Here is a 25,201-nt window from a genome sequence, read left to right on the forward strand (position 1 = left end):
TGACTGGTCACACAAAAAACTCTGGCATGGAGTTCACCATCTAGCTAATCCTAACATGCAGACATTTATGAGAGTAAAGTCAGGTCTTTGCCAGGGTGGGTTGCGTATTTGGGCAACTGGGTCAAATCAAGAAGGGCAAATGTAGGCTGCCAGAGTAAATAAGGAGAGGAAAAACAAAAAGAGCGAGACATATCATTCATCAGTGATTTCCCCCCCGATATTCTTAGCCTCCACCTATCTCCATCTTACTGGTAACACAGGAAATAGACTGAAGAATCAGGTAAAAGGTCTCTACAGAAACTGAGGTAATATAGAAAATAAAAAAATGAAACATAAAATTGTAAATTTTCTTCCTAGGGATAATTGAGATGATACTTCAATAATAACATAAGATCAGGTGAAGTCTAAAGAAATTTTAGAAAACCCGGATAAAGTAAGAAGACATCTCTTCGCCAGCATCCGAATGTTAGAGAGACACCGAGACATGTGGGCCAAGTTCTGGAGAGAAGGGAAACACAGACGCAAGCTTGACATTTGGTGCAGCTTTTCTCCTTGGGGCATTTGCTGATTCAACTCATACAGCCTAGGAGCTGAAAAGCCAAGGAGTTCAAAAGACTCTAACCACAGAAGCCAAACGGCAAGAGCTCAAGCTAAAGGCAACAACTAATGGAATGACAAGCTACACGTATCCTTAGTCTCACAGGGCTGGGGGAACCATTACATTTAAAGCCTAACAAATACAAGGGTAGTTGGGAATAGGGAGAATCTAAACGTTCACATGCTAATCCCAAAGGGCAACACCCGTAGAGGAAGGACAAGACAGAAATAGAGCAACCTTCACACAGAGCGAAAAACGGCTTTGAATGAGCTCAAACTGAGAATGGACTAAGGTTTCCAGTCCCTATAGTAACTGTCTGCCATGGGCAAAAGGAAATCTTTTCAAGAGAACGATAACAACATCCTGAATGTGGAGGTATCTTTATAGTTTCCTAAAATAAGTTAAGCCCAATTTTAATATAAAAATAATTGGACATACCAGGAAAAAGACTAAATGATCAAAAGCTCAAAAAGAAAAAAAACAGAAAGAAGGAAAAAAGAAAATATAAATAGACACAGGAGGACAAGAGTTAGTAGGCCTTGGTTAAAAAACAAAACTACGATTAAACAAAGAAAACAGACACATGGCAAATAAGCGTATGAAAAGTTGCTACACATTCCATGTCATCAGGGAATTTTAAATTAGAACAATAATGAGATACCACTACACACCTATTCAAATGTCTAAAATCCAAATACTGAAATACCATAGTTGTTGACGATGCAGAACAACTGGAATTCTCATTTGTTGCTAGGAGGATACTTGGCAGTTTCTTACAAAACTAAACATACTTTTACCATACAGTGATCTAGTAATCATGCTATTTGGTATTTACCCATAGGAACTGAAAAGTTACATCCACATAAAAACCTGCACATGGATGTTTATAACAGTTTCTTTCATAATTGCCAAAACTTGAAATCAACCAAGATGTTTTTCAATAGGTGAATGGATAAACGAACTATGGTATATCGGTACAAAGGAATAGCATTCAGCAATAAAGAGAAAAGGCTATGTAGCCGTGAGAAGACATGGAAGAAGCTTAAATGCGTCTTGCTAAGTGAAAAAAAGCCAATCTGCAGAGGCTACATGCATATTATATGATTGCAGCTATATGAAATTTAGGAAAAGGCAAAAGTGTGGAGACAGTCAAAAGATCAGTGGTTGCCAGAGGTTGTGGGGAGGGAGAAAAGGATGGGTGAAGCCCGGAATTCTAAAGGCAGAGAAACTCCTGTGTATGGTTCTGTAATGGTGGATACAGGCTATTGCACATTTGTCAAAAATCATATAATGTACAAAACAAAGAGTGAAGTCTAAAGTAAACCATGGACATTAGTTAGTAATAATGTGTCAATATTGGTTCATTAACTATAACAAATGTATTACGCTAATGTAAGATATTAATAATAGGGGAAACTGGGTAGAGAGGTAAGGAGGTATGAGAACTCTGTCCTTTCTGCTTAATTTTTCTGTAAACCAGAAACGGCTCCGAAATAGTCTGTTAATTTAAAAAACAAATCTAGACCTGCATACAAAACTTGCAGTAAATCCAACCACAGCAGCATTATTCATAAGCGCCCCAAAGTGGAAATACCCCAAGTGGCCATTTACTGTGAATGGATAGATGAAACATAGTAATATCTAGACCATGGAATATTATTCAGCCATAAAAAGAAATCAAGTACTGATGCATGCTACAACATGCATGAACCTTGAAAATATGCTAAGTAATTGTATGATTCCATTTGTATGCAATGTCCAGTCTAGACAAATCTGTAGAGACAAAGTATATTAGTGGCTGCCTAGGGTCTGGAGAAATGGGGGAGTGAGTGACCTATAATGGATTCTTTTTCTTTTGGGGGGTGGATGAAAGTTCTAAAATTGATTGTGGTGGTAGATGCATAACACATTAAATTGTACACTTTAAATAATACGGAAAGTAAATTATATCTCAATGAAACTATTATTTAAAATTATGATTAATGTATTAAAAAAGGACAACATGTACAATTTAAGCAAAACTTGTCTGTGAAATGCAACCAAAAGAAACTTTTAGAATTAAAAATGCTGAAATTAAGCACTCAGAAGATCGGTTGAACAGTACTTTAGTCAAACAAAAGAAAGGATTACAAATGTCAATTAAAAAATAACTACACTAAAATGTGGAGGGAAAATGACGGAAAACAGAGAAATAAGTACTTAAGACATACAGAGTATATATAAAATACTGTGTCTAGCCAGCCCCAAGTCACACAGCCTAGGGAGGAGACACACAGCCTACCTGAATCACAAGGACTTCTCCAAAGGAAAAATGAGGTTCTGATGCCAGAAGTGGATGGAATGAATTGCAAAGAAAAAGAACAATGGTAAAGTATAATCTAGATATACATCGGTAAATACACAGGTTCCCTGGGGTTGTGATCTGGTACAAACAATAAAAAAAAAAAAAGGTAAGACTCATAGTAGAGGCTGCTAGATTCTGCTGAGGAAAATGTCCAGGGAGGGAAGAGTTGATTTATTTCATTATTTTTTTAGAGTCCACATATAAGTGACATCACGCACTATTTGTCTTTGTCTTATTTCACTTAGCATAGTGTCCTCCAGTTTTATCCATGTTGACTTAAATGACAGGATTTTCTTCTTTTTTAAGGTTGAATAATATTCCATTGTGTATATATATTCCATATTTCCTTTATCCATTAATCTACTATGGACACTTAGGTTGTTTCCATACCTTGGCTCTTGTGAATAATGCTACAATGAACATGGGAGTACAGATATCTCTTCTAATAATGATGATGTTTCCTTTGGATATATACTCAGAAGTGGGAGTGAGGAAGAACTTATGACACAAATCGACCATGTGTAAAAGATGTTGTAGGAATGCAAAAGTCTGAACACCTAGGCAGAGTGTGGAGTATTTGGAAAGGTCATTGTTCAAGGTCATACATAGTTTAAAATTATGACATTTCAGTGAGCCTGTGTGCATGAAGGCTTGCTTATATTTTGGGATTTGAATATAGTGCAAAGAAGTGTTGCTAAATTTTCGATCAACATCAAAAACAGGGTGGAAATGTTTTTTCTTTTATTATGAAACTGCAGGAAAGGCAAGCCTAGAATCCTAGGCCCACTAGAATCTTCCCTGATGATAGTGCTAATTTAGGAGAAGAAGAAGGATCCAAGGCCATAGAACAATTTTGAAAGCAAAATAAGACTGCTGAGCCTTCACCCAGTGTATGAGATTAAGTTTTAATGGCATATGATGAAGTGGCCATGACACAGCCAGCAGAGCTCGTTGAGTTGTTGAAAATGGCTCTTGAAGCTACAGGAAATGAACAGTAGACATAGAAAAAGAACAAGGTAAATCCCAAAGAGTGGAAGGACAAAATTAATCAAGAGAAAAGTCAAAAATAGAGAAGAAAAGCAGTAAACTTGACAAATAAAACCAAAAGCTTGTTCTTTAGAAAGACCAATAAAATAAGCAATATTTGGCAAATATGATAGTGATGGGACTAGCTATAAAACAGAGAGTTTTTTTTTTAATTACAAAAGAATACCATGGTAGCTTTATACCAACACATTTGAAAATCTGGACAAAATGGCTGATTATTGATTAGTTATGTGCAGCCATTATTTACTCCTGTTTTGAGTAGAGAATACAAGTAGCTTTATGAAAATAGAAAATATAATCAAAGATATACACCTTAGAAAGACATCAGTTATTTTCCAATGTATTAAAAAATTAGAAGAGTCCTAATACAAAAATCAGATATGGAAAATTTACCCAAAAGTAACTAGAAGCACATTTCTTTTAAGATCTTAAGTTCTACCTCATATTAGCAAATAGATTCCAGCAACATATTTTTAAAAAGTCATTATGATCAAGAGGGATTTATCACCATAAAGCAGATTTTTTTCCCTAATTGGGATTCGGGCAGATGAGCTATGGGACTTTTCAAATCTCCAAAAATAATGACAAGAATAGTGACAGAAAAATAGGAGGCTGCAAGCAAAAACATTCAGGAAATGAGGAGAAATGAATGAGATTTAATAGATGATTATGACAGCCAGGATAGTACAGTTTGTTGGCACATACTTCATACAAGCTGAGGCTTTGGTTTTTTTGTTGTTGTTTTGTTTTTGTTTTTCTTAATTAGGAGAAATGTCTTAGAAGCAGCACTGTGGGGGGGGAAGAGAATGACAATCTAGTCTCTAAGCTCTACAACAGAGTTGTCCTTCTCTGAGGAGACAGTAAGGAAAGCTGTGTCATCAGGGGAAGTCAGTTTTTTGTTTGTTTGTTTGTTTGTTTTTGGCGGTACGCGGGCTTCTCACTGTTGTGGCCTCCCCCTTTGCGGAGCACAGGCTCCGGATGCGCAGGCTCAGCGGCCATGGCTCACGGGCCCAGCCGCTCCGCGGCACGTGGGATCTTCCCGGACCAGGGCACAAACCCGTGTCCCCTGCATCGGCAGGCGGACTCTCAATCACTGCGCCACCAGGGAAGGCCGGAAATCAGTTTTTTATTCAAGTCAGAAGATAAAGGAAACATTAAAGGAAAATACTGAAGATTGGGAATTTTGGTAATGACAGACTATATATTCTAAAGGATACACAGAAACTATTTGGTGAGTGAGAGATTGGAAAGAGACGGGAGATTAGATCGGATCAAGAGATGTAAGAGGTTATGGGGATAAAAATTAGTATTTAAATATCTTGAATGCTTGGACTTTTGGTAGTTACAGAGTAAAATGGGAATAAAAGCATGATGAGAGTAATCCTGCTGGTCTTCTGGGGGAAGGTAAGTGGTGAAAACAGAGATATGGAGACACGCTGACTGCACTGGTGGGGAGTACTGGTTATACACCATACTGGTGGGCTTTCAAAACGCTAAATGGAGGTGGGGTCCTGGCTAGGGAAGGGGAAGTCTATATCGACTTGGACAACAGAATTTGGGGGGGTGGTGATTTATTAAATCCAAGAGAGTAAAATATATCAAAAACAGTGGAGGTCGGGAATCAGACAATGTGAAGAAGTTGGGGAGAGAGGAGGAATTGATTGGGGGTGGGCTGTCCCTGAGTCATTACCTGGTAGTGAGCACTCCTTAAAAGACAGAGCTGGGGAGTAGAGGTTTACCTAATGCAGCGCTGGAATTAATTAGTTGAGGTAAAATATGTTTAGGAACATAGGAGTCTATCACTCACAAGTGTGGAAAAAAATTTCATCTCCCAGTAGAGACACTGCATTTTACACTTGCCATCAGGAAGATGAGTGTTGATGGGGGTCTGTATGATCATGGGCTGATGATCCATAACACATATAGTCATAAAGATAAATGGGTTCTAAGTGGATCTGGTGATAGATTCTATTCACACTTCTGGTACTTCTTATTAAAATGACTACAAACTCATTCCAGGGATGTATGTTCTTTGCAATTAAAGATGAAAACCAGGCCCCTTAATGAGCCCGTATAGGGTAATACATTGTCTAGTATTAGCATCATGCTATTGCCACTTTTCAGGAAGCACTGTTCGCTAGAGTCTTTTCGTAATTTTACAGATAATCATGAAGTGTAATGTAATCATGGGAAAGCATTTACAGGAAACCTTCATTTATTTGGCATGACTGGGAAATAAATGTTCCTACCTTATTATTTTAGATAACTCAAACATCCCCCTGGAGAATCCAAAATTTAAAGAAAAAAATCTGTTCTCAATGAACTTCTTTTACAATTTGTTGTTTCTTTAAATACGGTAAAAGAACATAATTTAATCCTTTCTTGACTACTTAGACTAAGCAGGCTAGAGTCATATCTGAAAGCTAGGTAGCCAAGGCCAAGATATTTAACTTCTCTCAACTTTCCTTTTCTCTTCTATAAAGTCAATACCAATTTTATACGGTCATTATGAGAATTTAATGAGATAATGCAAAGAGAGCTTAGCTCCATTTCTGTCACACAGAACACAATCAAGCGTACCTATGATTATCAGTAGCCTCATCAGATCAGCACCTTAATTAGTAACATCAAAATCTGCCTCCACTCCAATCAAATGATGGCATCAGATCATATGACCCTCGACAAAATGACCCTAGACTACTGAGGTTTTGAATTACAGTTCCGTGTTTTTCAGTATCTTCACTCTTTGCCGCAGTGTGTGTGCCTATACACAACTGCATTAATTTTTCTCTTCAACCACTGGATTTTCTGTTTCTAATATATTCTGGTATAACAAACTTGATACCTGAATTTACTAGGACTGTGTAGACTAAGTATAAAATTAATTTTGAATGAGAGCCAGAGGGCCTCTGTCATAAGCAAAGTCATGGATATTAGTGTATGAAATTGGAGACATCCACGTTGGTTATTGAGAAACATTTCTTGAATTCATCTCAACTTTTCAAATATTTGTCAGGCATCTGTTATATAAAGTCTAGATCACTGTCATAGCCTTTTATTTCATGATCAAATGCATTAGAGCACTTAATATGTTCAAGATGTGCTGCTGTACTAGGTATTAGGAATGCAAAAGTGATGAGCTAGGCCCTACTTTTAATTAGGGAGGCTGACCAGAATCTTCGCCATTGTAATATCTTAAGATTGGTACGGAGGATCAGGCTTAAGTTATTTTACCTAGACCTGAGTTTTCTAGGGGAAATGATATTTAACTTGGTTAAGTAAGAGTCAGACAAATAAATGAAGAGAAAGGCAGGGACATTGGAAGTGTAAAGGTCCAGAGGTAATAAAGAACTTGGAAAAGTTGATGACCTGAATAAAGCTCACTGTAGGCGAAACATAAAATGGAACCGGAGGATAATACTGAGTTGTAACGCTGAGTACGTACATTAAGCAGGGACACGGATATGCAGACTGTGTAAACCATGGTAAAGATTTTGGGCTTTTTTCCAAGGATTATGAAGGGCTGTTTAAAGGTTTAATCTGTGAAGTGATATACTCAGGCTTATGCTGAGTATATCATGTTTCAAAGGTCATTTTATGTTAACCACAGATAATGGATGGAGAGTACAAGTCAAGGGATGGGGGACGGTGAGCATGCTGCCCAGTGGTCCGGCGGGGAGACTGCAGTGACCCACACTAGAGCGTGGGCAGTACAAATGGTAGGGATTTTCACGAGGGAAAAACGGTAGGACTTGAAGACCAATAGAATAAAGGGAGTGAAACAGAGGTAGGTGTCAAGGCTGACTTTGTGTTGCCCAACTTCACAGATGGTGGTACAATTTACTGAACAAAGGAATACTGACAAGGGACCACACTTGAAAAAGAAGGTCGAGAACTGAGACGCAAAACTTGGCAAATTTGAGGTACCTTTGAAGTATATACTTATCCCCTGGGAAGGGGCCAAAAGGTACCCCAACTCTCCTCCTTCAAAGATTCATTACTGTGTGTATTCCAACCTCTTATGCTGTTCCATCAGTCAAAAGTCCTGATAGTATGTCCCAGCAAGGCCACTTCTAAATTTTTACCAAGAGGAAATGAAAGTATATCATCCACACAAAGACTTGTAGACAAATATTCCTAACAGATTTAGTTATAAAAGACAAGACTGGAAACAACCCAAATGCCCATCAGGGAGTGCAAAGTTAAACTGTGGTATATTCTTGTAGTGGAATACTATTCAGCCATAAATAAGTAAGTGAATAAATGGAGTAAGCTATTGATATGTTCAATGACATGAATGTATCTCAAAATCATTATGCTGAGTAAAATAACCCAGACCAAGAAAAAAAAAAGCATAATGCCATTTTTATAAAATTCTAGAAAATGTAAACTAATATATAGTGAGTAAAGCATAGAGAGAAGAAAGAATTGCAAAGCTGCACAAGAAAACACTGGGAATTATAACATATTTGGTATTTTGATTGGGATGATGGGTTTGTGGGTCTACGCATATATTAAAACTCACAGTATTTAGTATACTTTAAATATGAACAATGTATTGTGTGTAAATTGTACCTCAATAAAGTTATTAAAAAGTCAACCCCCTGATCACCTGCTTCTAACCAGGTGAGCTCTCATTCCCTGTTCTATGTCCCATCATAACAACCTGTTTGATAATTAGCAGCATACCTGTTTGCTCCTTCTCTCCCTGTGGATTTCCAGCTGGGCGCCAAAAGAGATTAAGCCCCTTTTGTTCCATGTGTCTCTTACAAACCTAACACAGTGAATAAAAGGATGAAGCATTGGTAGTCTCACTCATGCTGGTAAATATCTGAGAATGAACACCTTTTCCTATCAAATCAGGTCCTACGAGGACAGGGCAATAGGGGATGGATCAATGGTGGATACTAGGAAAGGTGTCTGCTTACTGTGCTCTCATATGCAAGTGAGGGACAGGAGGGTAAACAGGAGAGGGAGTGAGATAGTTAGGAAACAATGCTTTAACTTGAGACACATGTAGAAACCAGTAAAGAAAAATCTACGTGGAGGTGGAACACAATACAAAAACTATCCCATTTAATTTATGCTACCTATGAGACACCAAAGAACAATGCTTACATTTTAGGAATGGTGTTGGAAGTGCAAATCGAGAGGGAGATTTTGTGCATATGTTAGATGCAGCCGTCGGGGAACACCCATTCTGGAATGAAGCGATGTCACGTCACTTGGGGTTTCACTGTCATTCAGCTTCACTCTGAGCTCACTGCCCTCAGGAAGCTAGCAGGTTAGACGCTTTAACTGAGAAGGCAAAGCTTTGAGTCCTGGGAGATATTCCTGTAGCTGAGAGTTTAATTTTAACTAAATGGAAACGGCTCATGACATAAAAGCAAGATTGAGCCTTTATGGAACATTTTAGGATTGTACATGGCGGCAGTCCCAAGATGAAAAACCAGGGTACAAAGGTAATCTGAAAAAGATGCCTGTAGGGTCACTTAAAGCATCTGAAATGACCTACCATGGAAAATAAAATCCTAATGGGCAAATCCTTGTGCTTTATCTATACATACAAATGGAAAGTTAAATACTTATCTAGCTGTTTTTAGATATTCAGTTTTATGCAAACGATGTTATTCTTAACGGCATTTTTGTAAGGCCCTCATTGCATACCATTTTAATTAAATTTTTATTTATTTAGCCACTGTGTTCACTGCCACGGAGCTGTAAATTCTAATTTAAGATATAATTATTTCCTGATTTCAAGGATTAGCCTCTCCCTGCGCTACTTAAATAATACTTAAATAATATGATAGAAATTCTGTGATTCAACACTCAACTGAAAGACAAGAACAGTGTTTCAAGGGGGTTGGAAGCAGAGAGATCTATGTAAGCGATATGGAACAAGTAACTTTGCAAAGAAGAGATGGGCTTTTTGAGGCTACTCTTGAAGGATTCTTGAACTGGGGAAGTGATACAAGATAGAGAAGGGCATCCACATAGGAGAACAGGAGGAGTACAAGAGAGATACCACAGAAAGCTCTCAGGTTTCCCTCCTTGTTAAAAAAAAAAAATCTTATGGTGTCTGAGTTTGTTCAAAGTCTAAGGAAAATATTAGCATAGCAGGGCTTCTCTATAATGGTGTAATGATCGAACCTGAAATAGAAACCACCTCAGGACAGAGGGAGGGTAAAAAGGCGTCAATTTCTCATTGTCTCCCATCAACACCCACTGTAGACATAGTTCATAGATTAAAATCTTTTTTGACTGTGGACCTCAGATTGGACTGCCTGGGAATATGGTGTTCCACAGCACAGGCTAGTTTTATCTGTTTCTGGATTTATTTTTATGCTTATTTTAAACTTCTGTAGTGAGAGATACTCTAGCAGGGTACTAAATATCAAAATGGAATTCGTCTTTACTAATGGCTTTAAAGTTAATCTGGGTTAGTGATTATAAAATTATAGATATTAGTATTTCCCTACTGTGTGATGAAAGCAACCCATGCTGTACCATGCATTTAAGAAATGTCACCACACATATCCCAAGATGGTCTTCCTCCACAATTCCAATGGCCAAATCCTTCAGGAACAGAATGCCATCCTCTTCTTAAATAATAATGTTAGATATAGTACTATTTTTAGAGTTGCTTGAGGGTTTGTTTTCTTGGTTTTTTTTTTTTTTTTTTTTTTTTTTTTGCCGTACGCGGGCCTCTCACTGTCGTGGCCTCTCCCATTGCGGAGCACAGGCTCCGGACGCACAGGCTCAGCAGCCATGGCTCACGGGCCCAGCCGCTCCACAGCATGTGGGATCTTCCCGGACCGGGGCACGAACCCGTGTCCCCTGCATCGGCAGGCAGACTCTCAGCCACTGTGCCACCAGGGAAACCCTGTTTTTTTTTTTTTGATGTTAACTATAACAGGCCAAGTAGGAGGCATAACCAATATGAGAGGCAGATCAACTTGCCTAGGGCCACAGATACCGCAAATAAAAGAAAATAATTTTAACACGTATTTAATATTTTATAGGTTCTAGGCAAGATTCTATGAACTTTCACATACGTTAAGATCACCGTAACAACTGTGTGAAGAGAATATTATTAGCCCAATTTCATGGATGAGGAGACCGAGGCTCAGTAAGATTAAAAGCTACAGAACACAGATAAAAACTCAGGTCATCTGACCCCAATCCCAATATTCTGTGTAATCATCATGATTAAAGTAACATGCATTAGGTACTTGCTCTATGCCATCTTCTCTGCTAAGTGTTTTATATAAATCATCTCATTCCCAGCATAATGTCCCTAGAAAGGAATATCACTGGCTAACATTCACAGATTCAGAAACAGGTTGATCAAGGTCACGCAGCTGATAAGTAACCCAGCTAGAACTTGAAATCTGAGTTTAGAACTAACACTCTTTATTAATATATTTTGCTGCCTCTTAAAGGATAGTGCAATCCTAAAAGTGAATTCAGTTACAGGTATTAGGACCTTATTCAGGCAATATCTATGTGATAAAGTGAGGGAGAAAATCCATTCTCTTGGGGAATCAGACAGCAAGCACACATTGAAATCTCATTAGAAATTAGTTACAGCAAATAATACGTTTAAATGTTTCAGTATATCATCCTCCTCCACAAAAAGGACACTTCCACTTTTGCTTAATATCCTGTCCTTAATTAGCAATGACAAGAGCCTCAATTATGGATTGCTTTCTATATGTGCCTAAAGCCATGCTTAGCAATTTATATAAAATATCTCATTTAATCCTCACAACCAGACTATTAAGTCTATGATTCCTTCCTGTCAATCAAGGGAACAGTATACAAAGCTCAAAGAACTCGAACAGGTACTAACCTACCTAGTTAAGGGAAGCAGAGCAATTCTGGCCCACAAACACCTTGGAAGCTAATCACCTCTGCCTTTCACATGGAAGCCACAGTTGTGAGATTATTCAGCAGTCACCCGGTGAGATGTAATGCATTTTCTCTGATACGACTGTGGGAAATGTGCTATAAAAATAAACCCAGTGTGCCTTGCTTGTTGTGCCGAAGAAACCTCCCTGGACAGTGTGAGTGGATAAAATATTGAAGAAATATTGCTGCCCATGATTAGAGTTAGAGGGATGGAAAACAATGAAGCATATATTTGAGAAGGGGATAAACAGCCACAGACTTCCTTGCTTTTGTCCAGAGAATGTGAGCAATTCAGCAAAGAGCTCCTAGCCTTCGTCTGTGTAAAACTATTGCTAGATGTTAACTTGCCAGGGCTGCAGGACCCAGCACTTCCTGCATGTATACCCTGTCAATGGAATGTGAGCAAAGCTAATGAATGTCACTTCTGGGATGGAGTGATTAAGAGCAGAGCCTCTACACCCTTTTCTCCTCTGTCTTCCAACTACATTCCAAAGGCTTTGAGGCCCTAGGAAATAGAGTCAGGACATAGAAGAAGCCTGGGCTCCTAATTCACTTCATGGAGAAAAGATCTCAGCAAATAAAAAATATCATGTTGGATTATGTCCTTAAAAGCACAAACTCTATTAGATAGATTTCCATCTTGGGCAGGTGAATACTCAAATACATAATAAGACTAAATAAAATATTTTTCTCCTGATATTCTGTTCATAAGACTATAATGATACTTGTCCAACTGTACAATAATTATGTGTTAACCTCTATGACTCCCCTCAAGACTGGGAGACCCTCCAAGGTAATGATAATGACTTTTTCACCTTTCCAGCTCAGCACCTAGATCAATACCAGGTATAGTATCCACAGTAACAAATATTTTGTGAATATATGAATGATGTGTAAATAGATGAATACAAGTATGAATAAATGAGTGGAGAGACTGGAGTATACAGAGAATAAAACTATTTTCATAACAAGACCACACAAATTACTTTCCATTTGACTTTAGAATGCATTTTTGAACTTATATTTAAATGTGGGTGTGTCCAAATCAATTCAAAATCATTCAAATAATAGAATTAAGTCAAACCATGAGAGGTTAAAAAAAAGAAAAGAAAAAAGCTTGTCTCTTTTGTTCTTCATCCTCAATTTCTCTCCCTAAACCTTTCTGGCTTAGGCAAAGCACCAACCTAACTTGAATTGTCCTTTTTCATTCAAAGTGTGTTACCTTCCTGCTGAGCGTCTTAAGTAAAAGATAAAGAATAAATATGTTCTCAGCTCCTGTGAGGCTGCAGGTTTAGTCTAGGTAAAGAAAGGGTAAAATAGAGAAGTTTGCCATTTTTTATATTACTTTCAAAGTTCTTCAAGGCTGTTTTAAGTCACATACCTGAATCAGAGGGTACCAAGCAGTCTGCTTAGGTATACAGTTCTGAATCTAATGTTTGTAAGTGGGACATGAGATAATGATCCCCTCAACACTTGGGGCTGCCTGGTACAGCCTGGGTTACCCAGAACCCTGCAACTATTCACATTCAGCCACAAATAGCCTCTCTAGGGTCTCCCAGGAAGGTTACCCAAGAGAGAGAGAGTCAGACAAAAGGTCAAAAGTGGTCTCGGATGGCAGACACAGTGAGAAACGCCACACCCATGGGTCCATCAAAGTTCTCTCGCCATTCAACCAGCGGGCATCAACTTGTGCAACAGCCAGCGGCGAGTATGCCAATGCTCATGGTGAACAAGAGATTGCTAGGACTGCTACAAGAACTAATGATCCAGAGCAAAGATACAGCAGGTCAGGGGCGGGAGTCCCAGGAGACCTTGTCAGCGTGGGTTTAGGTGGTTACCCGCCCATCTCTATCTTCATGTAAAGATGATATGACCGCCTAGTGGATGTGAAGGCTCTACCAGTCTGTGCCTTCTACCATCATTATTGGGACATACCTTACAAAAGCAACCACCAACTTGGAACGAAATCAGTCTCATACACATCATCAGATGATACTGCAATGAGTTTTTGTGTGCCAAAGAAAGAAGAAACTAGATTCTTTGAAAAACACTGGCTTAAAATTTTTGATCGTAAAAATGATTAAAATTTTGTCTAATGTGACGATCAAAAATAGAGAGATGTTATTAAAACATTGATTAGAATTACAGTCACAACTTCAAGAATAAGACCTGGTAAACAAAACAAAACAAACAGAAAAACCAAAAAACACTTATGTTTGTGGAAGCAACTACAAGTTTCTCAGTAAAAATCCTGAAAAGCATTACTTGAAAATTATGTAAATTAAGTATCTGATATCTTTCCCAATACTTTATACTTTATTATGGCTTGTTATTTTAAATTTTTATTTATATTAGTTGTTTTACTTTATCATTGTTTAATATAAAGGCTATACAATTTTTACCAAGCTCCATTTAGATCCCCTCTAGTTTATTCTAGTATAGCATACAAGTATCATTTAATAAGTGTGCCATGAAGTGAAAACAGTAAGCAGTAGTATCTACCTATATAAGCAGCATATTAATATTCACAACTAGACAACGTGTTCTAGAGTCGAAGGGGGCAGAACCCAGAAGATACCCTTAGCCTACTGATTAGGTAAATATTCAATTTAAGATGATATATTCCCTAGACCACACAAAAAAATAGATACCAGTGTAATCATAAGATTTGAGGTCTGTAATTTTATCTAGCAATGTAGCCCTTAAGGCAGCAATCGCTGGTGTTTCATGAATTAATTGCCTACCGTGGAGCTTTTCAACATAGAATACAAATTAATCCCACACACCTTACTATTATAAAATTTACTTACATTTTTCATGACACATGCAGAATCTAAAGATTTATAAATATGGAGTAGATAATGCTTTCCATTTAAATTTGGCATCAAGCCATCGCTCTGAGCCCAAAATAACAATGCAGACAATGCTGGTTTAAAAAAAATCCCAGATTTACTTAATTTTGGCTGTTTGTTCCTTTGCCTAAGTGTTTGTTTTCTCTTTTTTTTTAATCTTACTCTCTAAAGCCAAGCCAAAGTTCTTTCTTCGAAGAATCAGATTTTTTGACTGATGGTGAAGCAGATGGATCACAAAATTAGGGGGTAGGACAACTGGATATTTCTGATTACAACTCTTTTACAGATTTGTTTGCTTGAGTATGGTTTTTTGCTTCTTATTTGAGCTAGAGTTTCCTCATCACTAGAATGAAGGTTTTCATTAAATATTTCTGAGTGTTCTTTTGAGCATCATGTGAATTTGTGATCCTGTCTAACTTGTTGCAGAAAAAATTTAAATGTATATAATCTTAGAAGTATTTATACTAGTTATAAATTCAAACAAAGTAGGGATTTTAAACGCTGAATTATCCTGATTTTATGCCATGCTGCCACTAATAAACAAACAGCAAGTTCCCTGATAGTGATTCTCTATTATGGGATATTGATATATTTTGGGATTTGGAGGTTGGATTGACCTCCCCCTGTTTACAAGACACAACTTTCTGATTTGCCACCTATGTCTCCTATTCATCTTTTTGTAAGACTTTTTAAACATTCAGCAAAACCCTCATGGTACAGAATTTCCCCCAAGTGGCCCACATTTGAACAGTAGAATTCAACTGAGACTTGAAGATGGGCCACACGCAGCACACCCTGCTGACATGTTCCTCTACCCACGTCCCTCCTTTTCTCACTGCCTGGTAATTGAAGTGTATTTTTGTCAGTGGTGTCAAAGCCTGTCTCCTAGGCTGTCTTATTATTTTTAAATCCCCGACAAGTCCACCACAGTGATCCAGCTCCTTGCACTTCATAGGTGCTCAAGATCTATTGGCCAAGCCAACACGTCTCTCTCAGTTTCTCTAGACTTGCAGGTCCTTAACTGCGGACCCTAGGGTGACTGGGAGACACAGCAGCTGGCCTGGAAGAAACTGTGCATAAACCACAGATTTTTACTTATGCAGCTTTGTGCATTAATTCTGGATAAGCACATGATAGAATGTCATATGTGTGAATTTTATTTTTCAGGTGTAGTGATGGTGGGAAAGAGGCTGGCAATAGCTATTGTAGACCACACTGCATTATAAAAAAAATCTGATAAATCCAAGCAATTCAATTCAAAATGGTCAATTAAGGGGAAAAATGCAGTCATTTAACTTGATAATTCTACATGATACATTAAGTCTCTCACAGACTCCACCACAATGAAAGCGAAAAGAGGTAGAGGAAGGTAGAAGGTAGATGAAGGTAGAGGAAGATTTTCTTTAAGGTCCACTACTTGATTTCTTTTAGCTCCTAAATATGTGGGAAGCAGTAAAGCATGGTGCTCAGGCCATTGTACTCACCTGATCTTGGAGTTGGGCAGTGTAATTTGTGCACTGGCTGAACAGATGGATAACTGATCATAGGCAAATTCTTAACTTTTCTCTTCCTCAGTGTCTTCATCTGTAAAATGGGGATATTATTGGTACTTACTTCTTAAGAGCTTTGTGAGGATTAACTACACTAATCCATGGACAAGAGACATGTTGTCTACATAACAGGTGCCCAATAAGTTACAGTGACTGTGTTGTGTTTTTGATACTGCCCATGACAACAATGATGGCATATGTCTATTTTTATCATTATAGTGTGATTACACGTCATATATGTTGTATCTCCTTGTTCTGAGATTAACATAGCCTCTTTTAGAAACCACCAAAAGGCTCAACAGTATTGGTGAGAAACATCTGTGAGCAACAAACATTCAGACACAAACATTCAATTAAGACGACCGCTTCCAGAAGCAGCCTCTGAAGCATGTCTGATCTAGAAGGGATGCCCCCATGCACTTCCTGCTGGGAGAGAATCTTCTATTGTTGCCAGTCAGGATCATTCCCTGTTGGTTTAAATTAACCTGAAAGAGCCTCAGCAGTTTAGGTACGTTTAGCTCAACATCGCAGATTGTTTATACCTGTGATGCAGGCACGTCAAAAAAACCCACCACTGAGCCACTGGCTTGGGGTTTCCAGCTGAAGCTACAGCGGTTCTTTTCTGTAAACACAGGAAATCAGCCAAGCTCAGTTTGCTTAAGACATTCAGGTAAACCGTTTGCTTTGTCAGAGCGCTCTCCCAGGAACGACCAAGATATTCCGAATCATTTACTTCTTTCCCATTTGCCATTCTTTTCATGAGGTGGATTCCCCAATCGTAAACACAAAGAAAGTGTTTAATCAGAAGCAGCCAGAAGTGATTGGTGATAACTGGGATTTAATGGCTCAATCTCAAATCTAGTTTCAGTTGTTTCACCAGAGATTTTTCAGATTCTTGCTATGAGAGTTTGGCAGAAGACAATAAAAATCATGATTTCCTCACTTTTTTCTGATGTTTTGCTATGGTGCTAAGTAATATGTTCAGTATTCCCCTGGAAATATATAAAGCACTTGACGTGGTGTGTTCATCACTTGCCTCTGACTAAAATGTCCAAATGACTGAGAATTAATGAAAATCATTATGGATAGGAGCAAAGGATGTGTACCAAGATGTTCACTAAAGCATTGTCTACAATTGTGAAAATGAAAACATATATTATAAACTGTATAACAATAGGCATGAAGTATTTACTACTACATGGACTACTATGAAACCATTAAAATAATGATGTAGAAACAAAAAAATGTGAAAAATGGGTTTTAAAATTAAACAATAACACACTAATATTAGATTATTTAGTTATTATTCTGGCTCCAACCAGAAGAAAAACAAACAGTAATTTGAGCATGGAAAGTGTAATGAAAAAACTATTAATTATGAAAGACGATTAGAGTAAGGAAGGAATGGCCAGCGACAAGTAAAGAGAACGCCAAAACACACAGTTAGCAGAAATAAGGAGAGCCGCTAACCCTCCAGTTGAAAAGAAGACCTCCTCCTCCCTGCCCACAGGACTGAGGTCCAGACCCGGTTGAAAAGAGCATGACTGTGGCTCACTGGATGGTAAAGAAGCTGCTGTGGTGTCTCCTGGTGGAACTTTCTGGAAATATGCCCTCTGTAAGTTGCTGGAAATCCACATTCTAGGGTTCCAGTAAAACTATGCACGGGGAGATTTCTCACCTGAGGCGCTACTCCAAAACTGCTTGATAGAAGATGCTGACGGAAGCTGTCGTCCACTGCTCTCTCTGCGCACTGCTGAAGCCGACTACCGGAGAAGTTGTGAGCCCCGGGAGCAGGGCTGAGGACGCCCTCGGAGCTGCAGGAGTGAGTGGGTGCTGAAGACGCCACCAAGAGCCTTCCCAGCAAGCACCGGGGCATCACGAAGCAACACCTTCCTCAGGTGCCATCAATTAGGAAAGCCTAACATCACACGAGCTGGCCAAGGAAAAACTATTTAAAGGACCCATAGCACTTTTCACAGAGCAAGTAACAAAAGAGTGAATTTCGAGCTGAGAGGCGGTAACCAATGTTACCTCAAGAAAAATTAAATTGAAACGGAGTTTTCTTTTTTTTTTTTTTTTTGCGGTACACGGGCCTCTCACTGTTGTGGCCTCTCCCGTTGCGGAGCACAGGCTCCGGACGCGCAGGCTCAGCGGCCATGGCTCACGGGCCCAGCCGCTCCACGGCATGTGGGATCTTCCCGGACCGGGGCACGAATCCGCGTCCCCTGCATCGGCAGGCAGACTCTCAACCACTGCGCCACCAGGGAAGCCCTAAAAAGGAGTTTTTATCACATAATCAGTGAAATGCAAATTCAAGCAATAAGATGCCATTTTTGACTAAAAAACAAACTGACACAAAGAGTATATAACATTAAAACGTTAACAATGGCTCTCTTTGGGTGGGAAATTACCAGTGAATTTCTCATTTTTCTTGGAGCATTGCCATATTCCTACAATATAAATGTACATAGATTTCCAATGCACAAAAATAAAATACAATTATCAACTCAGCTACCAAATAAACTTAATATTCACTCAATAACTTTTACTCTGTATTTAATTACACCATAAAATGTAAGAACAAATGCAATATGGATGCTGCATATTAAAGGGACTCGATCAGTCTTACTCATTTTGTGGAATCAAGGAAAGGACCATTCAAGCGTCTCCATGAGTTTCTCTTCCATTCTACCTAAAACTCCCTCTTGCTGGAGGAATTCTGTCGATCAAATTCTAGTTATCCAAATCAACACATTTAATATATCTTACAGGAGTATTAGTGCTTTGTGTGTGGGGGGGAGGGGTGGTGGGTACAGGTGAAATAAGTTTAGGAAATGATCAATGTACCAAAGGTGAACAGGTTTACATATTACTGTTTCTATCTGTACATACCACACAGGTTTGTACAGAACTGCAATAGTGTTTGGATCTAGCTAGAGCCTGGATATGATTCTGCTTTACCAACCCAACAAGGAACTTCTTCTGTGCACATGATTGAATCAAGGTGAATGAACATGTTTGGGGGAAGTTTTAAAGGCTTACACAAAGAACTACAGCTCTGTCAAGTGATGTAATATAATTATAAAAGTTCTTTTAAAAAAATTTACTGTTGCCTTTCAGTCTACCTTCCTGTATTTTACTACACTCTACCTTATTTTAAATGTGATTTAAGGAAATGTTTTGCTCCATACTTTCTTAGTCTATCCCTCCCTTTCTTCCTCTTTGCCTTATAAAAGAATATATATATATAAAATCGAGCCAAAAAAAAAAAACCCCTCCAGCTTATTTGTACAAAAAAGCTTCAACTAGCAACCTAACTGTCCATCGACGGATGAATGGATAAAGATGTGGCACATATATGCAATGGAATATTACTCAGCCATAAAAAGAAATGAAATTGCGTTATTTGTAGTGAGGTGGATGGACCTAGAGTCTGTCACACAGAGTGAAGTAAGTCAGAAAGAGAAAAACAAATACTGTATGCTAACACATATATATGGAATCTAAAAAAAAAAAAGGCTCTGAAGAACCTAGGGGCAGGACAGGAATAAAGACGCAGATGTAGAGAATGGACTTGAGGACACGGGGAGGGGGAAGGGTAAGCTGGGACGTAGTGAGAGAGTGGCATGGACATATACACTACCAAATGTAAAATAGATAGCTAGTGGGAAGCAGCTGCATAGCACAGGGAGATCAGCTCGGTGCTTTGTGACCACTTAGAGGGGTGGTATAGGGAGGGTGGGAGGGAGGAAGACGCAAGAGGGAGGAGATATGGGGATATATGTATGTGTATAGCTGATTCACTTTGTTATAAAGCAGAAACTAACACACCATTGTAAAACAATTATACTCCAATAAAGATGTTAAAAAAAAATAAGCTTTAAAAAAAGCTTCAACTACAAAGGGACATGTTACCGCCTGCTACCATCAATATAATACCTAACAATTTATCATTGACGCTGTAAGAAAGTTAGTGGTGTACCTAAAACCATCTTTTATTTTAAATATCCCTTGTTGTGCTAGTAATGATTTTCCTTTATTATCCCCAAGTCATATATTTAAACCTAAAGAGACAGACCCAATTTCACTTCTCTAAATTATTCTACTGTAACCACATGTACCCTAACTGTAGGAGATGCTTGAGCCATTTTCTACTTCAAATTCTGAAAGACTCGTGCTCACATAATCCCCACTGACACTTCTGCAAATGACCAAAAATTTCATCAAGGCCACTGGATCAGAACAATTAGTGGGTACATCAAGTAAAAAGCAATATAAAGGGTTAACACTAAGAATACCTTGAGGGAAAAGCCTAATTGTGTGCCTCTGTAGGTAAGACATCCATATTTCTTTTAAAATGCTTTTAGGGCAATACTACAGATGCATGTTAATATACCCTGCTTGATTTAAAAAAAAAACTTTAATGGTGGAACATATCAAATTCAAATTGCACAAGTTGCAGCGCTTGATTTTTCTTAAAAGGTCCATTTTTACTCCTTACTCTTCAATCTTGACATCACTTTTGGAATGCATCCCCAACACCTTCCCCCTGATCCAGGCAGCAGTGATATTTCCTTACATCTATGTTTCTTTTATCACATTGCATCATAATCATTTACTTAATCAACTTTCTGCTTCACTACAATATGAGTTCTGTGAAGCCAGGATCCATGTTTTATTAAGTTTGAATCTCCAAAGTTTAGTGGATTTGCTGTTTCAACAAATATTTATTAAATGTCTACTCTTTCCCAGATGTGTGTGCCGGGTATAAATAAGGTGGCTTGTCAAAAAGAGAGATGCGGTTCTTGGGCTCATGGAATTTAGAGTTCAGTGAGGGAAACAGTAAATTAACAAGAAAACATTCTAACAAATGATTACAAATTCATACAAGTTCTATAGTATAAAATAGAAAGACGTTGCGACACATATTAACCTGGGGGAACTTCTCGGGATAAACAGGACAAGGCCACCCTTGGAGGCCACTTGGAAGCCACTTGGAGGTATGTGAGGCTCAACATAAGGGAATAGAGTGTGTGAAGTTTCTGAGTCCAGGAGAACTCAGCAGGAATAAATGGAGGAGTGAAGAAATAAATGATTTGGAAATGAACACTGTGGCAACATGATGGAAAGTTGAAACATTACCTGTGTCTCTAAGAAGCTTATAAACAGCAAGGAAATTGAGCCCGAGAATCCCCATCCTTTCCGTCCTGCAAGTCACTCAACCTATTTCTATTCCTTTTTCTTTTAACCAAGGCAGACATTGCTAATCAATCACGGCATTCTTCCCCCCAAGGCTGGACAGAGCTTAAATTTTTTTCTTAATTCAGTGCTTCTGCCAACCATTACCACTCATTCAAAATGGGCACTCAAGATGATACCCTTTTGCCCTTCCTGATGTAAGTGGTTAATACCATTTTTACCTAATTAATAAACATTTGATATTGGCTTGAGGGGGACAAGAGGTAGCAAACTGAGCTAATATATATAAAAAACAGTGAAGATTGTAAATGGATAAGCAGCCTGGCTCATTACAGGTGCTGAACTGATAGGAGTGATTATAATGATGCTGGGAAAATATGGGGCATCCAGTAATTGATGGGAGGGGAGCTAGCATTTGAGGCTACTCCTGAGGGTGAGAGAAATTACCAAGTGGGAAGCACTGAGTCACTGAAGTCACTCTTTCATAACGCCATAGTTTTTAGCTAACATAACGTCATATGTTAGCTTGGGACAGCCAAGCTAATATTTTCTCAAAAATACAGAGAAAAGAATATCTTTACACTCAAGCAAAAAAAAAAAAAAAAAAAAGATAATCATCAGAAAGGATATATGCAGTTGGAAACTAGCATCTTGACCTAGTCCTAGTACATTTAGAAATGAAACCTCATCAGCTTTACTGACTTCACCACTTAGTCCGTGTACCAGAACTTCAGCAAGCCAGAGTTAGCCAGTTTAAAACATTCAGTTTTCCCCCACCTGCACTGAGTGAACCATGCATCTTAGGTATAAAATGATAGCATTTATAATTCAGTAAGAGCTAAACCCAGAAGTACTCTAACATATTATTAAGGTTGAAAATTTCTTAGAAACCAAAGAAATACAGAGGTTTAGTTCTTATGATGATATTAATTGGAAATACGTTGCATCTACTACATGTTGAGAATCTCCTTGGATATGAATTGATGCACTGAGACCTAGCCATAGGATATAGCTACCCAATCCACTGCCTACTTATAAGTTCTTCTGAATAAGATTTTATTATATATTGTTTCACTTTAGAACTGCCTATGTTGGGCAGAGTAGTCTTCCTGAGTTATAGTAATAGTTACCACTTTGAGTGTCTGTTTTATGTCAGTGCCATGCTAGGCCTTTTATATATATTATTTATAATGCATACAATAACCCAGTAAAGACTGACCTGATTTCTACCTCACAGACAAGGCAACTGCAGTTCAGAGAATTTAAGGAACTTGTTCAATTTACGTAACTAAATCAATGTTAGGGATGGGATCTGGATGCAGTTCTGTCTCACTCCAGAGCTCATGTCATTTTCACTACCCTTTGTTTGCACGTTAGCGCTATCTCATTCCACAGCCACACACAGATTACGGAAAATTAGAGGACCACCCCAGACACCACATTTGTAAGGGCCTGCCTTTAGGAAGGGGGAAAGCGAGCTAGCTTGTGGGGGAGAGAGTTGTTCCCATCTGATGCTAGGGCTTGTATAGCCTCCATCAGCCCCGGAATCTCTCCGACAGCACCTGAGCAATGTATGTGATCAGCACTTTCCACCTTCCTTATGGTTACATATGCTGATTAATTTTTCCTGGTATAGATGCTCATTTTAACAAGTCACTCGTTGTAAACAAGGCCAGGTGTAGGGCCCATTTCCTGCTCCACCCACTTTATTGAAGCCAAATACTCCATCTATAATCCTTCCCGAGTTGTATCTCACAGTTATAGACAATAGGCACTGTGAGTCTTAAGCATGAATAGATTGACATAAAAGCATTCTCTCTTCACTAAAAGGAAAAAAAAAAAGTACACTTACTGGGTGATAATATGGCAGGAAGTCTGCTATATATCTTTATAAACAGGGTACCGAGGTATAATTATTCCACTTTAGCTCACAGATGCTTTCACTCGTTTCCTGATTTTTGTTTTGTTTTGTGCGGCTCACGACAGACCAATCCATTTTTGCAGAGATCAGGCCCTGCAGCTCAGGGCCGACTCTCATAGATACTCTGAATCAAGTACAGGGATGAGCAGCTGGGAAGATGGGGGAGGCGGTCAGGGAGGCAGGGAGACCTGAACAGATGAGTAACGGGGACCAGGAAGGAGGACAGAGGCTCCATACATGATTAAACATGAATATGGGCCCTCTTGCCAACCAGATGCATCATCTTTATGCAACTGGAATGACCCCTTTTCCCACACCTCCCTACGCTACACAGAATGCTTTGACTGATTTTTTTTTTTTTTTTTTTTTTTGGCGGAGCACAGGCTCAGCGGCCATGGCTCACGGGCCCAGCTGCTCCGAGGCATATGGGATCTTCCCAGACTGGGGCATGAACCGGTGTCCCCTGCATCCGCAGGCAGACTCTCAACCACTGCGCGACCAGGGAAGCCCCTTTGACTGATTTTTATTGACAGCTCAGCATGTGCTATAACAGCAGTAGCACACCGAGTAGAACAGGTTGACAGTGTGGCAGATACCGCCATCCGTTTCCAATGTTTGTAGGCTTTCTGAGCAGGCCGTGGGCGTCCCGTGCACCTCACTCCTCTTCTAGCAGAGGCCAAGCGATGCAGACATTAACTATGCACCTAAATGAGACTCCTAATGAGACAGAGCAGGACCCTATGATCCTTTCCCCTAACCATGTCCTCTGCCTGCTTTTTGTCTGTGGAAAAACTTTAGCCCAAAATTAAGTTTAATCAGAGAAGTGAGAAAATGCAGAAGCAAAAAATAAAAGCAAACAGGACAAAACAATAATAATTTATCAGTAAGCAAAGTTAAGGACATTTAGTTCCTCCTCAATGGCTATAGATAATATTCTGAGCCATATCCTGTGAGCTGTGTGAAACCCCACTAGGTGAAGAAGTTAAGTACATGATGACCAGACTGTAGGCATGACATAAGCTGCCACAATTCACAATTCTGAGAACTGGCCTCAAAGAAATGAGAACGAACCGACCCTGGAACTGAAGACTAACTGTACTTAAAACAATCAAGATGACACTGGTCAGACCACCGATGACCAATTTCAAGATGACGGTCAGAGCTGACTGTGCTGTTTCTGCATGTAGCCCCCCTCCCTCCGTCTATAAAAGCTCTTGCCCCCTCATTGGGTGGGTGCGGGGAGTTGGCCTTCGGACAGGCGTCCTCCCTCCCACACCCCCTGGTCGCCGGCACCCAAAACAAAGTAAACTTTCCTTTCCACCAACCTTGCCTCTTTACTTGCTTTTGAGCGGCGAGCAGCTAGACCCCACCTCCGGTTACACTAACAGGAAAGGCAAAGAGAAAAAATCATTTAAAAACATGATGTAGAGAACACAGATGTAGAGAACAAATGTATGGACACCAAGGGGGGAAAGTGGCGAGGGGAGGGTGGTGGTGGGATGAATTGGGAGATTGGGATGGACATATATACACTAATATGTATAAAATGGATAACTAATGAGAACCTGCTGTATAAAATAATAAATTAAATTAAATTAAAAAAAAAAACGTAAGTGGCATTTTATGCACCAGTTCAAATAAAGGGGAACCTAATCATTGTGAATGATAAACCAGTTTGTGAAAAACCCACTGCTTATTAGAACAGCACGCTCCATGTAAAAAGAAATTTTCTAATGGTAAATATAGCAGAAGGCTACAATTACAACCGTTCAATGATTG

At 39.0% G+C, this 25,201-nt stretch overlaps 1 protein-coding gene across 8 annotated transcripts in view; it reads right to left on the reverse strand.

Annotated features, from left to right (window-relative positions):
- Positions 1-25,201, reverse strand: part of LOC132514334 (uncharacterized) — a 170,655-nt gene that overhangs the window by 80,257 nt on the left and 65,197 nt on the right. For 2 of the 8 annotated variants that reach the window (XM_060138948.1, XM_060138954.1), the window contains exons 6-7: positions 17,981-18,116; positions 16,237-16,336 (exon numbers count right to left, since the gene is read on the reverse strand). The exons of the other annotated variants lie outside the window; for them this stretch is intronic. In XM_060138948.1, the coding sequence (XP_059994931.1) occupies positions 16,237-16,336; positions 17,981-18,116 (236 nt within the window). The remainder of the gene's footprint in view (positions 1-16,236; positions 16,337-17,980; positions 18,117-25,201) is intronic. 8 annotated transcript variants of the gene reach the window in all.

Source organism: Lagenorhynchus albirostris, unplaced genomic scaffold (assembly GCF_949774975.1).
Source record: "Lagenorhynchus albirostris unplaced genomic scaffold, mLagAlb1.1 scaffold_236, whole genome shotgun sequence".
Classification (NCBI taxonomy): Eukaryota; Metazoa; Chordata; class Mammalia; order Artiodactyla; family Delphinidae; genus Lagenorhynchus; species Lagenorhynchus albirostris.